A 16,926-nucleotide genomic window follows, 5' to 3' on the forward strand; every position below is an offset into this window, starting at 1 on the left:
TTTCTCCTATACCTAATAAGTGAGAGTTGAGGTAAATATAAAACTATTATTGATTCACATTAAAAAAACATTAAAAAAGCACCAATTCAAGTATTCAACCCAATGGGGTTTCTTGGTCTCATGCCTGTGCCCGTTCCCGTGCCGATGTTGGTGCAATTGCTATGTCGTCTACAACGCCACCCCCTCATGCACCTCCTTGGTCATGCCGGATCTCCTTATCCGAGAAAGCTGCGGGGATTCATGGATCCCAATCTCGGCTACCCCTCGAGCTGTGTGGCTCACAAGCCCATCAGTCTCCGAGCTCTTCCTGCGCAGCAGGGAGGATACATCCATCACCTTCACCCTACTAGCTACCTATCTCTATTCTCACAACAAAGTCACCCCTGTTTTTCTCAACTCATCGTCGCACGCACGGGTGTAACACTAGTTTATACATAAAAATACAGTTACGAGAAGAAAAAAATGGATTTGGCTATAATTCCTTGTGGATTAGAAATCGAAATGACGAACTCTGCTCCAACCAATTCACGTACTTTTCCGGCCTACCCTTAACGCAGGCTCTCACCGATTTCTGCTGAATTCCGGGCAGGCATTCGCTCACCACTTCCACGAGCGCAGCTGTGGTCATCGACATATCTTTGGCGTAGTAGCAAAGTATTTTGGGAAGGTACACTTTTGTTTCCTTATGAACATAAACATTGGCTTGTATAAACTCTTCCTTTGCTACTTTCATATCCTCAAACACACTGTTTGCCCTATAAATTCGAACCTGCAATTAATTCACTTACTTAATACCACCAATTGCAACAGCTCAGAATAACAGAACAAGTAAACGAATCGCGCATAGATATACCGCAGGATCTGAATACGCTCCCGATGAAACTGCAAAATGAACGAGGGGTTCTGGGTATTCAATGGCAAAAGCATGCCCGCTCTTCCCACCCTTCAACTTCTTCGGAGACACAAGTGTCTGAAGGAGGCTTACCGGTGAAGAATAGTGCGACGTGATCCCTAAAATGGAGCTTTGTATGTCGTAAGCATTAACGCAATGGCCACCAACGTTATACGCTGCCTGAGATTCAAATCACCAAATTAAACAATCATGAAAAAAATTCATCAACACGAAAAGGAAACATGTCGAGTTTAGCAAATTACTTTCGCAATCAAACTACTTTTCAAGTATTGTTGAGTCCCGTATGCTAAATAAGCCTGCAGAGAAGATCAAGACAATGTTTGTTATTGATTCGATTATATTCACCGCATCCATCAAAAGGTTTCAAAGCCATACATGCATCACCAAGGCGTTGTGAATATTGATCCAAAACGCCAGCTTCTCTTCGCGTCTCATCTTCATAGGCTCGACAATCTCGAGACTCTTTACAAGAGATCTGCAGTGATGCAACTATAGCTAATTACAGCTTGTAAAGGAGAATAATGCTCGAGACGATATGTTTATGGAGTTATCAGTACCTGAATCTCTGAAGCATCACATCAGCATGTTTATAAGTTTCATCGTCAACGCATAACTTGAGTACTTCTACCATACCAGCATACGGTCCATTCTCCTGCTCAAAATCACTACTTTGTATAACTTCTTCGTTGCACTGAGGACTCCAACTTCCAGATACATTTCTGGGAGAAAACGTGGTGGAGGAGCCAAAAGATGAAGTAGATGAAACCGAACAGCCTTTCTCAGTAGCCGTGGGGTTGGCCAATTTGCAGTAAATCGACGATATACATCTTATGATGTCTTCCGACAGCCTAGCAGGACAAGTCAGAGCATCATCTATGCGAGAATTTCCAATATGATCTGCAAGACTACGCTGCTGGGAATAAGCCCTCTGCTTCTCCTGCAACTTTTTTCACAAAACGAGATATAAACATGAGTGTTCTTGAGGAGGAGTAAATTAATAGAGATAAGAGGCGAGGCATATCAACCCTTCCAGCATAAGACGATGACTTTTGAAACGAAACTTGAGACGAATCATGCGGTCCAGCTAAAGAACTTGTTGGGGAGTTTTCACATTGATCTTTCTGAGATGGCTGATTTAATCGACCTCCTCCTCGAGGTGTTTCCACTTGGTCTTCTGTAATTCTCGGGAGATGCTGCTGAAAAGCCGTTCGGTAGAGGGAAAGAAGATGATTCTCCAAACGCGATATTTCAACCTCAAGTGTGGCAATCTCTTGCACCAGCTCGGCAGAAGGCTGCAGTCAACAATCAACATGCAACTAAGTATAAAAAGCTCTAAAAGGCGAACTGCTTAGATACATACATATTCATGTCATTCATTTGAGCTAAAATCGTAGCTCGCTGCTACTCGAAGAATCAGAACAAGTGCAATTTTTTATAAACTTCAAGGTAGTTATAGTTTTGGTGTGGTTATATACATACATATTCTTCTCTAATCATGAATGAAACTACTGAAACTCAGTTCATAAACCAACCCAACGAGCCTCCGATTCTTGAACATGGGTGGAGGCACTAGCCCAATTCACAGTTCAAGTGTTGGAACCAACAAACAAGTTGATTTATGCAATGGCAAAAGAGAAGAATGCTTGATTCAATTCAAGTGTATAGCTAACTAGAAAGTAGAATTGGCAAAGTAAAGATTCTACCTTGGAAGTAGTATCTGAGCCACTACTATTAGATGTTTTCCCCAAATGTGACAAACCCTAGCAAAATCAAGAAATAAAGTATCAAAAGAGAAGGAGAATCAAATGAATCAATCAATCAACCACTCACAGTCACAGAATTGGGATGTTGAGAGGGTTTTGGTGACATGTTGAGTACATGATCTCTATGAATCCCACTGCCATATCTATCACCAAACACAAATTAGCTTCATTGATTATAGTCAAATGTTAATTAAAAATCAAACCTTTGCAGAGTGGGGGAGTGAGAAGGGGGAGGAGAGGGGAAGTCCGGCGGCGGCATTGAGGCTGCGCCACCGTCCTAGGTGAGAGAGCAAAAGAAGATTGCGAAGGAAAAAAACTTGAAATGAGAGATACGGAGGAGTATCAAGTTGTAATCTAAAACCCCCTCTCAAGAAGGAAGAAATATTAAATGTTAGGGAGTGTAGAGTAAGAGTGGGTGCAATAAATGATTACAGATTCAGGAGCAATAAACAAATTAACAAAAATGGGTCAACATAGTTGAAATGAGGACAGCAATTAAGAAAATGAAATAAGTAATTAATGTTGAGTTAGAGAAGTAGAACTAGTACTCCTACAAACTGCAAATTCCATTTACAAAACAATAGAGCTAGAGAATAAATGGAGTAGGTGAGTGGGACTGTGAATCAGGCAATTAGCTCTTCTCCTTCTCAGCAGTCTCTCTCTTTCACACACACTCAGTCTAGCTTATAGGATTGAGATGTTCCAGTATTACTTGGATCATCTATTCATCTATTCTTCAAGCTCATTGCATAGGCTAGATTATCGGAAAAATCATGAATTGGTTCGTCTCGTCGGCTTCAAAAATCATGATTTTTTGTTAAATTTTGGTGGAATCCTATTTTGTATGACCGCCATTAAAATTGTGGACTTTTATCGTCAATGAATTAAATATTGTTACCTATTCATAAAGAAAATTGGTTAAAAATATGAGTATATTAAGAATAAATTCAAATGTTGTACTCCACTATTTAAAGTTGTAAAACGGATATGAATTTGACTAAACTTTATGCTCTCATTTATTATCATTATTATTTTTTATTTATTTTCTCTTGATTTATTTTTTGAATAAAAAATGCCCAACTTAAAATGGGACAAAAGGAGTAATTTTTTATTTCCATATTTTGGCCTATTGTAAATTTCTAATCTTTTGGAGGAGAAGAGATGACTTTTTGGGACAGAATAATCCCTCGTGAATAATTGACTTTTAGCTTCTTCAACCTTTAATTGCAACGCAAGTAAATTTATTAGATTAAAATAATACTACTAGTAGTAATATATACGTTTAAGAATACATAATTTTTATCATAATTTTAGATACAAACATGAATTTTCAATCGAGTATACAATTAAAGCAATATACATTAACTTACTAAATAATTAGTATTTAAAAAAAACAATTAGTAACTCAACTATTCTTAATAAGTAGTACTACTACTAGTAGTAATAGTCATTGATTTACTTGGATGTTGAAATATCTTTATCGTATTCATTCCTAGGAACTAGAATATTGCCTAGAGATAAGATTATTCTTTCTTCTTCTTATCCCTAGATTTTTGTTTCACGCATATCTTAAAATTTAATCAAGACATCATTTGAGATTTTCATAGTCTATCAAATTAAATATGAGCTGTAATTGATGCATTGATACCCTATTATAATTTTGTACGTTAAAATCAAGTGTGATTAAATCAAGTTAATAAAGTTGGTCAAAGCAAGCAAGTCTATTTGAGTTAAATTTCATATGTCGTCCGGAGTCTTTGTCCTAGCGGCAAAGAACTTAAACATCAGTTTATCAAATATGCAATTGATAGCTAAAGTAGCATTCGAAAATAAAAGTATTAATTGATTGTTGAACATATATTTCATCAAAATCATTCATATGAAGTCTTTCACCATTATTTTATATTCGCAGCTCAGTTTAATGTATATTCTTACATGTATATTTAAACGCCGTTAATTTTTTATGCTGTAATGTAAAAAAAATGTAACAATGACCATACATTCTATAGCAGCATAAAATAATAATGGACTATTTATATAAATAATACTCCGTCCGTTTCATTGTAATAAAGTTATTTTGTTATTTTGATACGTTATATAGTAGTAGAGTCATTTTCCTTTTTAGTAAGAGTCAACACATTTTTCCACACCTAATTTACTCTTTCTTACTTTTTTTCTCTCTTTATCCCTCTACCTTTTTCATTTTTCACTTTATTCTCCATTTATTTAACTCACCTAACACAATTTTTTATAATCTCCGTGTCGAAAAGAAATGCATTCCTATGGAACGGAGGGAGTATGAAACAAGATTGCTCTATGTAGACAAAGAAGTTGATGTTCCCTACACTTTTTATACTCAGACCCAAAAAAATAGTTGAGTTGTATTCATTTTTAGGTTCTCTCTTGGTATAAAAAATTTTATTTTTGAATAAAAACTTTATCCTTTATTGTGCAATTTTACTTTTTATTCATATCTCTTACTTTATTCCTCCCTAACTTTATTATCTTCATTTTAACACAGCAAGTTAATGTTCCAATTAACTTGGGACAGAGGGAGTATATATGTGAACAATGATGAAACATTTTGTAAAAATAGTACTCCCTCCGTCCATCATATTAAGAGCCATTAGCAGGTTGTTTAAAAAATTGCTCGACTTTATAAAGAAAAGTAAATGAAGAAAGTAAGTGAAATGTGAGACCTATTTTTTATACTCTATCAGTTTTATTACGAATTGTTAGTGAAAAAGTTAGTGGAATGTGAGACAAAAATAAAAAAATAAAAAAATACTTCTTTAAATCGTGAATAATTCAGAATAACAAAATAGTTTTTTAAACAATGGAAAGACGGAGTATAATTATCCCAAAATTGAGATGAATGAATGTGAAAAGTACAAAAAGACAAAGGAAGGAGAGGGTAGAAGAAATGTCCCACAATATATACAAAAAGTCAAAAATCTTGCCGGAAAGTAAGGCCCAAATGAGAAAGGTGGAAAGCCCTTTCTTTGACAACAATAATGAGTTTGAGGGGCCCAAATTTATATCGCCATCAAATCTTTACTTTACTTTACACACCTACTTAATTTCATAATTCATTCCTTACTGCTCTATTTTATTATTTTTATTTATATGGCCCTCATTCCTAAAGGAATGAGTGGATAAATTTTGACCATTAAAATTTATGCTTCATAATTGCACATTGTTGGTCCACCCACTTTGTTTGGGTCGGAAGAAATTATTTTTATAAGTAAATACTTCTAAAATATAGACATAGAAAATAGCTATGAAACAGTAAAAAATTGAGTAATTATGGAGTAACACTTTTTGAGGTTGGGCCACACACTTTTTATTACTTTCAATAGTTCAAAAAGTATTTAAAATTACAACAATGATAACAACTAATTTCAAACTATTTTATCGGATGACAACTTATTCGATTTGGGATTATTCAGGTTCGTATCTTTAGACGTAATTAAATGCAAACTCTAAATATTGTATAAACTCTAAATTATAATCTGAACGGTTAGAAAATGTCAACAGATGATAAAATTATAACTACAGAAAATGTCAACACAATGTCAACCGTTAATGTTGTGTTGATATTTTCTGTTGATGTAATTTAATCATCTGTTGACATTTTTTGACGGTAGAGATCAGAGTTTAGAGTTTGTACAATATATAGGCTTGCATTTTATGACTACTGAGATCCTAAAATCATAAACTTTTATCATAACATATCGAATTGTGGAAAATTTAGAAACCATAAATTTATGGTTACTAAATGAAATACAGTTTAATTATTTGTCCCCAAAAATCAGTTACGTAGAATGGAAATATTAGATGCATGCAATGGCAAATAACAGTGTGCTGATTAAATCAGTCAAGTAACAAATCAACTCTATAATTAATCTTAATTAGCGTCAAAACCTAATTACAATTTGCATCAATGAAACAGTAACAAGTTTAGTTGCTAATTTACAATTAATACAAAATGAAGCAGTAAATAGGAAAGCTCAAGCTTCGTTAATGGTGGAGAGCTTATTCTTAAACGATCTAACCGCCTGCATAGCTCGCCGCGAAGAGTATCTCCCTAGCTTCCTCAGCGATCCCGATCTCGACACCGCCGCCGCCTTCTTCTCACCGCCGCCGAAGCTCTTCCGATACGTAACTGAGTGATTCGACTGCGGATCCTCCTCCTCCGCCGGCGAGATCCGCGCCTTCTTCTTCTTCCGGCGCCCGATCTGATCCATCGCGGCGCTTGCCTTCACGGCCAGCGCCGCCATCTCGGGCGCCGAGAGGCGGTAGCGGAGCTTGGCCGCGGGGAGGGCGAAGTAGATCTGCGCGGCGTCGAGGCGGTCGGCGGGGGAGAGCGGCGGGATGAAGTCGTCGAAGTAGAGGCGGTCGGAGCTGCAGAGGAAGAAGGAATTCGGGGGGGAATTTAGGGATTGGAGCGCCTCGGAGGCGGTTGCGGGGAGGGGGAGGCGGATGAGCTCTCCGGTGGCGGCGATTACGGTTGCGGAGGGGGCGGAGGCGGAGATGGAATTGGAGGAGATGCAGATGCCCATGAAATTGATTGATTTTGATTTTGATTTTGAATTTTGGATTTTGGTGATGAATGGAGAAATTGGGGATGAAATTGAATGGTTATATATGTGATTGTATTGAATATGAATGGAAGAAAAACGCGTTGGAAATGGAAAGAGAAACAAGGGATTTTGTCAAACAGTAGCGACGCCGTTGTTTCTGCTTTACTTTGATTGTTCTTCATTTCTAGATGACACAATAAACTGCAGGCGACTTAGATTATCATATTATTATTTCATGTCACATTTTAAATGTATCATCTTACTATTATATAGGCTTTGATAAGGTCTACCGGAAATGAATTTATTATACTAGTGTAATACTTACTACTCCATTCGTCGTCTATCATGTACTACCTCCGTCTCCTAAATATTGACACACTTTAATCCGGCATAAATTTTAAGAAACATAATGGAAAGTGAGTTGAAAAAGTTGGTGGGATGTGGATCCTACTTTTAAAGTATTAGTTTTATAATAAAATGTGAGTATAAATAAGTTAGTAGCATATGAGGTCCACTGTAAAAAATAATAAAAAGTGAAGTGTGTCAAACTTTCAGGGACGGACTGAAATGTTAACTATGTCTGGCCATCCACATCGCTATCTCTATTCATCTTTTAACCCTCTCGTCTCTTCACTATTCATGAGCCTCACTGTACTTTTCACCCATCTCTTAACTAAGAGATAACATTTGCATCCCTCCATCTCTTAACCATCCCATCCATTAACTATTCATTCAATTTCATTTTTTATTTTAATTTCCAACAAAATCAATTAATAAAAACACATTTTATTAAATAAAATAAAATTTCAATTTAAAATACTAAAAAAAATAAAAATACACATAAATTAAAATTCGAAAAATAAAAATAAAAAATACATAATGAAAAATAGAGTGTTTGATTGAGAATAGAGAGTTTTTTTTTATGTTGGATAATTTGTGAGAATGATTTGGTATTTATAGAAGTGATTGGAGGCTTAAAAAAATTGAAAAAAAATTTAAAAATTTGAAAAAAAAACCGGCTATAAACGGCTAATATAATTTTTGGGATTTTTTAATTTTTATTTTAATTTTTGAATTTTTTCTGAATTTTTAAAAAAAAACAAAAAAAAAACAATTTTAACGAATATAAACGACGCCTACTCGCGGGCCGGCGAGTGGGCGTCACGGACGAATGGGAGAGCACCATGTCGCCAAGAGACAACTCACGAACCTCCTCTTCCGGAAGAGATAAGGGACGAGATAGAGACGAGACGGAGCTTGCATCGCTGTCTCTTATCCGTCTCGTCTGTGAGAGACGAGATAGAGACAGCATGGAAATACGCTGTGGATGCTCTCAAACTTTCAGGGACGGAGGTAGTAGTATATTTTGATTAGATATGACAACGGGCAGGAACAAAGTCAGGAATTCAACATAGGTGGGGCAAAAATATATATAAAGATATTTTAATACATTAAGAAACGGCAAAAATAAGGATATTTAAAACAAAAATTAAAATTAACTATTAAAAGTAGTATACATAAATTTTTTCTAGGTGTTTAGTCCATTTATATAAAAAAAATACTAAGCGATAATAGATACTCTGACTAAAATCCAGTAATTACTTGCTAAGTCTCATTGTAGTTGATACATTTTTGAAATATGGTTTAGTAAGTAAAATGAAAAAAGAATAAATAAAAGATATAAAATGTGTTATTTTTTTCTATGAAGAGAAATAGTTCAAATATAATTGAACGAAATAATAGGAGTTAACTACTATAAAACGAATAAGTACGTCTCAATCTTGACATGTTGGCGAGTTTGAAAAAGCTACAAAAAATCATAATTAGTTGATAGATAATCCGTTTTAGTTCAAGTAAGGTGATGGGAAATGATGAGAGTGATGTGTATAGATAAACTGACCACGTCATGGCTGGTCACCCTCATATAGGACTGATAATTTTTGACACGATACGATAACACGACACAGACCCGCACGAAATTAACACGACACGAACACGTACGTTCAGGATTTGGGTCATTATTGGGTCGACCCAATAAGAACACGAAGATAACGGGTTGGGTCGGATCATGTTTGGGTCGGGTTTGGGTTAAACGTTTAGAAAAAAATAATTATTTTTTATTAATTATAAAATTATTAAACTTTAATTTTTAGTTATTTTTGTTGATTAAAAATATTATACTTTAATTTTAATTAATTAAAAATATTAATTAATTTTTTATGGTTTTTAAGAAAATATTATGCTTAGATTTTATTTAAAATTAAAATTTTTTAATTATTTAATTTTATTATTTTGATTAAGAAAATAATTATTTTAATTTGGTAATTTTTATTTTATCGTGTAATATCATGTTTAAATCGTATAATAAAATCATGTTTTAGTCGATATCGTGTCGTGTGAAGCTAACTTACTATCATTAAGAGAGAGTTGACTTTTTTTGGGGTACACGATAACACGTACGAACCCGATACGAACCCGGTGGATTGAGACACGATAAGAACTCGATGATTTCGTGTTGGGACACGATTGGGTTGGGTCGATAATGGGTTGACACGATAACGACCCAACCCGCACGATTTGACAGTCCTACACTTACACAAGTATATTTAATTAGTAGATATATATAACTTAATAGGGTCCTATTCTAATGCTTATAGCATCCTAATCCAAAATCAAGACTAAATCTCCACCCTTAGATTTTAAAATGAGTGGATGAGATTAAAGCTCACAAATCTCAATAAATAGTAGACAAAATATCAACAAAAGGGTAATATCGTCATTATGTTATCATATGATAATTTTCGTGGATTTTTTTTATATCAACATTGTGTATTACAAATATCAACAATATGACATTAGAATATCAACACAAGGACAATAAAATATCAACACATTTTTATTGAGATTGGACATGCATAATATTGAGATTTTGCCTACAATATATTGAGATTTTTTGTTGCATTTGTTGATAAAAGCTGCTTATCAACATATACGAAAATTAAAATATAATTTATCAAATTTCATCACCCGAACATCGTCGGAACATATGCAATTGAGATCTCGTTGGAATCCTTATTAAATTATCTTTAATTTGATATATTTTTTGCGAAAAAATAATTTAAATTGAGAGAGTTACGTAAATTTAAAGATTTAAGATGATTTGGAAGAGATAACAAATAGTTAGTTATAATTACTATAGGATTTAACATTAATACCCTTTTAATTTAATTAATAATTATTTAAATTTAAAATATATTACACTTGGCATTATATCAACCACATGATCTTCTAATCTAATGGTTAAAAATTGGTCTCAATTTTGGATTGATAATTAGTTAGCATTCCCTAACTTAATAATTTTAATTAATGCTAAAATATATTATAGTTATTCTATTTTAATAATCCCTAATAATCTGGTGTGAGCATGCACAATATGGCTGTATAGTAGTAGTATGAATTAATTTATAGAAGTGGCGTGTGGTTTAGTCAATCTTGTTACATAAACATTATTATCTTCATCACTTAGTATTAATTATAATACTATGATTAGTTGATTACAGCCCTCCATTGACGAATATATCACATAGGTTTCAAAGTTTATTTCTTGAACCGCAAGCTCAAATCTCCCTATTTAAAACCCTCCCTATTTAAAACCCTCATTATAGTCCACACATCTCTAAAACACGGAAATCTAAATATATTAATTTGATTATATTTTAGAATTTAATTTTGTAATTTTTCAAAACTTTAGATTTTTCAAATATTAAGTTAATAAAACAATAGTTTAGTTTTTACACTTATACAATTTTAATTTTTAATTAATGCTATTCATTTTTTATTTTTTATGACTAATTTTATGTGGGAAGCTCTAATATGACATAACTGTATAGTTTTATTTATTTATAGTATGCACGACTTTTTAATGGATTACAAAAATGATTTTGTTATATTGGGGAATTTGGGTCTAAAATGGGCTGTTGGCAACTGATATTTTGGGTAAGAACAAATTTAGTGGAGTGAAGTCCAGTCCAGCCCACTATCTAATCTTTTCTTACTCATTATAGTATTATGGAGTAACATTTTAACCGAAAAATCAATGATTTTATTTCATTTAAATGCACCTAAAAATTGAAAAATTATGGAATTAATAAAATAAGCTAACAACTAAACCAAATAATCGGCATATATATTCTTCAGCATAGAGTCACGACACATGATGAAGTCGACAACGAGCTCGAGTGAGCGGAGGTGGGTGAGGAACACCACGACTAACACCGGTGTGGAAAATATTGATCGACGGTTATTTCGAGCTCTCTTAAAAGGGTAGCAAGTAAATAGTGTGGCTGAAAGAGAGAAAGAGGGGAGTGTGGTACATTGTAATTTTTAGTAAAGCATGATTGGGTTTTATAGTTCATTAATTCCCTAACTTAAGCTAAAGCACATATTATGCCTGATTTAACTGGAAAATCTAAAAAGACATGTTCATTTATTTACCAAGCGTCATTCAAAAATAAATTCTGTTTTAGAGTTAGGTATGTCACGAAGTCTAAGTGACAAACTGACAATAAACAGCTTGGCACTTGATTTAAGTTGGACTGTTTCTTGTTGGATTCGTTACATAGAGTAATTAATTTTAACTTTTTAGATCAAGAGCATTTGAGTTTATCCTTTTGCAAATTTCTACTACTTACTTTTAGCCAAGAATTATGAAATGAGAGATGGAACAATCATTTTAGAACAAGATGATTAGGTTTACCGAGAAAGGCGGTGCCCGATACACTGCCGAACACAATGTAGAGGTGTGCTCGGCAAGTGCTCGGAAGGTGCTTGCTAATTACAGAGTATCAATGTTGCTAGCTATGTTTGTAAGGAATGCACTATGGTAAGCGAATGGCCCGGCTATTTATTCCTCACACCAAAACTCTATATGTTTTATTTTATTCGTCTATCAAAAATAGTCTTATTTTTTTAAAAAAACTTTTCCATCAAAATCAGTCTATATTTATTTATAAAAATATTCTTACTGTATTTATTTTCTTCTTGACATTTACTAGTACTATTTATTTACAACTTATATATATGACCTACCCTCTCCGTCCCATTTAGATCACACATTTTTCTTTTTAGTTTGTCTCAAATAAAATGACATATTTCCTTTTTTGAAAACTCTATCTTCATTTAATACACTCAACCACTTTTTTTTCACTACAGTTAAAGATATTCATCTTTTTTTCTCACTCTATCTTAATACTTACACCCACATTTTTTCTATCTAATTAAACACATTAACCAATAACTTCTAAAATTGTGTGTCGGCTAAGAAATGTGTCATCTTATTCTTAGCCGAGACGGAAGGAGTATTATTTACCAAATATGCAGTACAAATTTTGAGGTCCATTATTAAAAAATATTTTTGAACGAAGAGAGTATTAAATATACTAGTACTATCTTCTACGTATATGTGAAAATGAATCCATTCCTTTTTCTCATAGTCTTTAATTAAATAATGTTTGTACGAAGTTATTCTTCTAAAAAAGATGATAGTACTCAATTATGATCTTTGTTGACTCACCTACAATTTTATAATATGTTTGATGAATAATTATGATGGTATGATTAAAGATAAATACACTATAATGCTATATTCCAAACGTCACTATTGATGATTCGTGTTTTTTGTTTGATTAATTGTAGTAATTTTTTATCCAAACCTAATACGTCAAAATTAAATAATGTAGCAAAAACGTTCTCCAAAATATGCTACATAGTAAAATTTATTAATTGCAGTTGTTTTTTCTAACAGAAAAAGGGAAAAGAAAAAGAAAAGAAAGGTAGTGATATGTGTAAATTGATAACGGCATATGCCACCGTTATTCACTACTATCATTATCAATATCCAAATAATGTAGATTAAAAAAATAGGAGTATTTCATAGATCAATCATTCAGCCCATGCCTCTTTTAATGTCTCGCCACGTGTCCAAAGATCTACGGCGTATTACATGGTCACTATCTCTAATCATTAATTAATGTTTTCAACAAAAACACAAGTCTCGACACTACTACTATAGTTGAAAATGAAATTGACCGACGAATCCGAATGAAATCTATCAAAGTTATCATTTTATATTATGCAATATACAAAATAACTTCTTTTTATCATGTTCATCGCTTGAAATTAATAATTTATTTACAAGGAGTACTTCTCCACTCCAAGTTCAATCTTTTCTAATTTTCACAAAATAAGTAGTACTGTATTATATAATTACTCTATCTTACTTTATCATCTCTTCTACCCCTTTGTTCTACAATAGTTATCACTCTTTTCTATTTCGGTTCATTCCATTATCATTGTCACACTTTATTTTTACCATAAATAATAAGTAGGTCTCACATTCCCCTAACTCACTTCATTCAGATTTTATTATAAAATCAATATAAAAAATAAGTTTCACATTATATTAATTTTTTCAACCAACGTTTCTTTACTTTCTTAAAACTCATACCCACGATAAAAGTGACAATTATTATGGGATGGAGGGAGTAGTATTTTATTATCTCTTCACTCCTCTAAATGCTAGCCTGATCACCGATCAAAGTTGGTGTCGGCCATGACCAACATCTACCTCTCTTTGTCTCCCTGTCGCCAACAAGCCACCTTAGAATCAATTTTTCTTGATCAACTAGCGGAGAAAATTGATGATAACAAATTTACGATTTTTACTATCAAGTTTCAAAGCCCGAAAAAAGTAAATACTCCTATATACTACTTCTTCTGTCTCATTAAAGATGGTACATTTTCCTTTTTACTTTGTTTCAAATAAAATAACAAACACATTTACACTTTCACATAAAATTTTTCTCTCCAAATAATATACCTAGGTAACCCAACTATTTTTTTCAACCTAATTAAATATTGAACTCTCTTTCTCTTTCTATTTTATACTTCCATTCACATTTTCTATTTTCAATTAAACATATTAACCTACTCATAAAATCTCGTATGAAATGTGTTATTTTAGCCGATATTTTCTATTTTTATTCGAAAAGAGTAGCCACGCGTCCCTAAAAATTTTCAGCGCTAAACGGAAACATAAATTTAGTGTCGGTTCCAATCATTCACCTTTTCCAGAAATCGATCAAAGAGAATAAAGAATATTAATAAAAATGAAAAACAGCTGGTAATTATAATTTTTTTCTTTTTTATACACCGAAAAATAGCTTCCAAAAAATAATTTAAAATTACTATCGCCGGAGTCGCCGTTGCAGGGCGGCGCCGATAGCGTTCCGCTCAAACTGCTTAATCACCGGCCCCAGCTTCTTCATGCTCTCGTCGTACACGTACGGGACCTTGTCCAGCCACGTCGTCGCGTTCGCCGCCTTCGCCGGGAGGAGGTTGCGGCAGAGCTCCTCGTGCACGGTGATCGTGTTGTGGTAGTGGTAGTACCGGATCCTGCTCTCCGTCTTGTGGAGGCTCCCGCCGACGACATTCTCCGACATGTGCACGCCGGTCGCGTAGGCGTTTCTCGCCTGAATCGCGTATTTCCGATCTCGCCTCATCCTCGTTCGTGAATCTCTGAATGTCAGCTTCTCGAACCCCCATTCCCTGCGTTTTCCCCCAAATTTCACAGAATTAGGTTTTCAATTAACACGAATTGAGCATTCAATTCAGTAGCTGATTTTGATTTAGGTTAGGTTAGGTTAGGGATACCTTGAGTAATCTCGAGATGGATCGTTCAAGCAGAGAGAGCTCGACATTGCGTTCTGTTCAATGGTGAACTGTGTGTTGTTGGAGAAATCGGTGAGCACCGACTCCAAGGTGCCGCCGTCGGGGAGGTAGATGTACTCATCCACATCGAAGTAGAACGTCCAATTCGCGGCGTAGCGGTGGCGGTGGAGGCAATCGTTCACCACCAAAAACTGGTTGTAGTAGTAGCCGTCGTACTCCGCCTGCGCCCTAATATCCTGCAGCGTAACCCTCCCGGCGCGAATCCATGGCTCCAGCACCGCCTTCACCGCCGGCGACACTCCTCCGGCGTCGTGAAACACAAAATGCGACTTGGCACCGAAGAACCAGGCGTGGTAGGCCATCCATTCACGCATTCTCCCGGCGCTGATGTTGCCGTACAGAGATGAGCCGCAGTAGAGGTAATCGTACTTATACGGCGGCTTGTAGTCCAATTCGTTGTAAGCTCCGGCGGCCTCTTCCATGGCGGTGAATTTCTCGAATTTCCTTGGGGATTCGCCGTAGTAGGCGTAGAGCACGAGCTTTCCGCCGCTGTTGTCGGAGTTAGGGTTTTCCGCGAATGTGCAATTGACGACGACGACGGTGTAGACGCGGCCGTAGCCCCAATCCGGCAGCATTTTGTAGGCCTTTGCTCGGATTGAGGCGCTGCCGTTGTTGGGGACCCACTCGCATTTGTACCAGGGCTTGCCGAACACGTGTGTGGGCTTCGACGCCAGCCCGACCACCGCGAACGTGGCGGGGCCGCCGCGGTAGGCGCCCATTTCGACGAATAGCGCGGCGGCGCTGCCGTAGGATTGGAAGGTGCGCTTGTTTGGATCGGCGACGAGCTTCTGCGCTGAGATTGGGGAGGTGTTGGTGTTGGTGTTTGTGTTTGCAGACGGAGATACTGCGGCGGTGGAGCAGCGGGCGGTGGGGAGGATGTTGTCGTAGTAGGGCTGGAGATTCCAGACGATGACGACGAGGGTGAGGCCGAGGAATGTGGCGAGGAAGGATTTGGTTTCGAAGCAGAGGAAGATTTTGGCGAAGGGGTTGGCGGAGGCGGAGGCGGAGGGAGGCGGAGCTCCACCTTTCTTCATTGGAGAGTGTGGAAATTGACCGACAGCTTTGTGCTGTTGTGTGGTGTGGTGTTGTGTGAGGAAAGCTCTGATGCTGTAATCCAATGAATATACATATTTTTTTTATGCCTCTTTTTATTTTTTCCTTTTTTGTTTGCCCCTGGATCTCTTCATATTTACGGGAATGCAATTCTTTCTAATCATTGCCTCTATTTTCCTTTTTTTTTTCTCGGAAAATACCAAATTCAAGATTTCATAATTTCACTATCTTTATCTTTAATTATTACAAGAAGAGACTAAAAAATTTGATACATTTAGAAAAGTTAATTTTTGCACGAGCTTGCTTCATTGAAATGAGGCATAAGGGCATCGATAACATAGCTCGCGTTGCATGCAACGACGCGTGGAGGCGTGCGTGCATCTCCCTTATAACAGGTAGTGACAGAGCTAGATGAGATCGGATCGATTAACACTATCACCGGTTTATGAATTATGATGTTATTATTATTATTATTATTATTATTATTATTATTATTATTATTATTATGGTTGTTGACTTATGTTGAATGAAGTGAATTTAACATACTTTTCAAGATTGGAAAGAAGATGCCGTATCAGTTCGATTATAATTTATAATACTAAGATTTATAGGAGTATTAATAGATTATATTTCGAATCATTATAAGATTGGAAAATTTTGTTTACTAATCTTAAATAAGATTTTGATTTACTATTTACTTAGATGTCAACTCCAATCCGGATACGGTTTTGATTATTATTTATTACTTAATAATATGATTAAATCTCAAATTGAGATTTTTATGGAATATAATTTGATGTGTAGAGAAACATAGTTAATTTCTATG

General features: G+C 35.2%; 3 protein-coding genes across 3 annotated transcripts; all 3 read right to left on the reverse strand.

Annotated features, from left to right (window-relative positions):
• Window positions 1-26: 26 nt before the first annotated feature.
• LOC125222368 lies at window positions 27-3,411 on the reverse strand. Its single transcript, XM_048124916.1, has 9 exons — window positions 2,880-3,411; window positions 2,744-2,819; window positions 2,617-2,673; window positions 1,939-2,205; window positions 1,471-1,856; window positions 1,289-1,388; window positions 1,156-1,209; window positions 854-1,072; window positions 27-769 (listed from the first exon to the last, which is right to left on the reverse strand). The coding sequence occupies exons 1-9, from the start codon at window positions 2,933-2,935 to the stop codon at window positions 473-475; spliced, it is 1,512 nt and encodes a 503-aa protein (XP_047980873.1). The 5' UTR covers window positions 2,936-3,411; the 3' UTR covers window positions 27-472.
• A 3,275-nt stretch (window positions 3,412-6,686) lies between these two features.
• LOC125220798 lies at window positions 6,687-7,238 on the reverse strand. Its single transcript, XM_048122935.1, has one exon. It carries the CDS (start codon window positions 7,236-7,238, stop codon window positions 6,687-6,689), a length of 552 nt encoding a protein of 183 aa, XP_047978892.1.
• Window positions 7,239-14,420: 7,182 nt separating this feature from the next.
• LOC125222981 (galactan beta-1,4-galactosyltransferase GALS1) lies at window positions 14,421-16,159 on the reverse strand. Its single transcript, XM_048125909.1, has 2 exons — window positions 14,970-16,159; window positions 14,421-14,864 (listed from the first exon to the last, which is right to left on the reverse strand). Exons 1-2 carry the CDS (start codon window positions 16,079-16,081, stop codon window positions 14,504-14,506), a joined length of 1,473 nt encoding a protein of 490 aa, XP_047981866.1. The 5' UTR covers window positions 16,082-16,159; the 3' UTR covers window positions 14,421-14,503.
• Window positions 16,160-16,926: the final 767 nt, after the last annotated feature.

This window comes from Salvia hispanica, chromosome 4 (genome assembly GCF_023119035.1).
Source record: "Salvia hispanica cultivar TCC Black 2014 chromosome 4, UniMelb_Shisp_WGS_1.0, whole genome shotgun sequence".
Classification (NCBI taxonomy): domain Eukaryota; kingdom Viridiplantae; phylum Streptophyta; class Magnoliopsida; order Lamiales; family Lamiaceae; genus Salvia; species Salvia hispanica.

Excerpts from the sequence above, each read along its gene's own strand:
- LOC125222368 (XM_048124916.1), bottom strand. The coding sequence starts at position 2,935 with ATGCCGCCGCCGGACTTCCCCTCTCCTCCCCCTTCTCACTCCCCCACT. Across the intron at positions 2,674-2,743 it reads AACATCCCAATTCTGTGACT|GGTTTGTCACATTTGGGGAA; the intron begins GTGAGTGGTTGA and ends TGATTTTGCTAG. Across the intron at positions 1,210-1,288 it reads ACAACGCCTTGGTGATGCAT|GCTTATTTAGCATACGGGAC; the intron begins GTATGGCTTTGA and ends TCTTCTCTGCAG.
- LOC125220798 (XM_048122935.1), bottom strand. The coding sequence starts at position 7,238 with ATGGGCATCTGCATCTCCTCCAATTCCATCTCCGCCTCCGCCCCCTCC.
- LOC125222981 (XM_048125909.1), bottom strand. The coding sequence starts at position 16,081 with ATGAAGAAAGGTGGAGCTCCGCCTCCCTCCGCCTCCGCCTCCGCCAAC. Across the intron at positions 14,865-14,969 it reads CCATCTCGAGATTACTCAAG|GGAATGGGGGTTCGAGAAGC; the intron begins GTATCCCTAACC and ends GGGAAAACGCAG.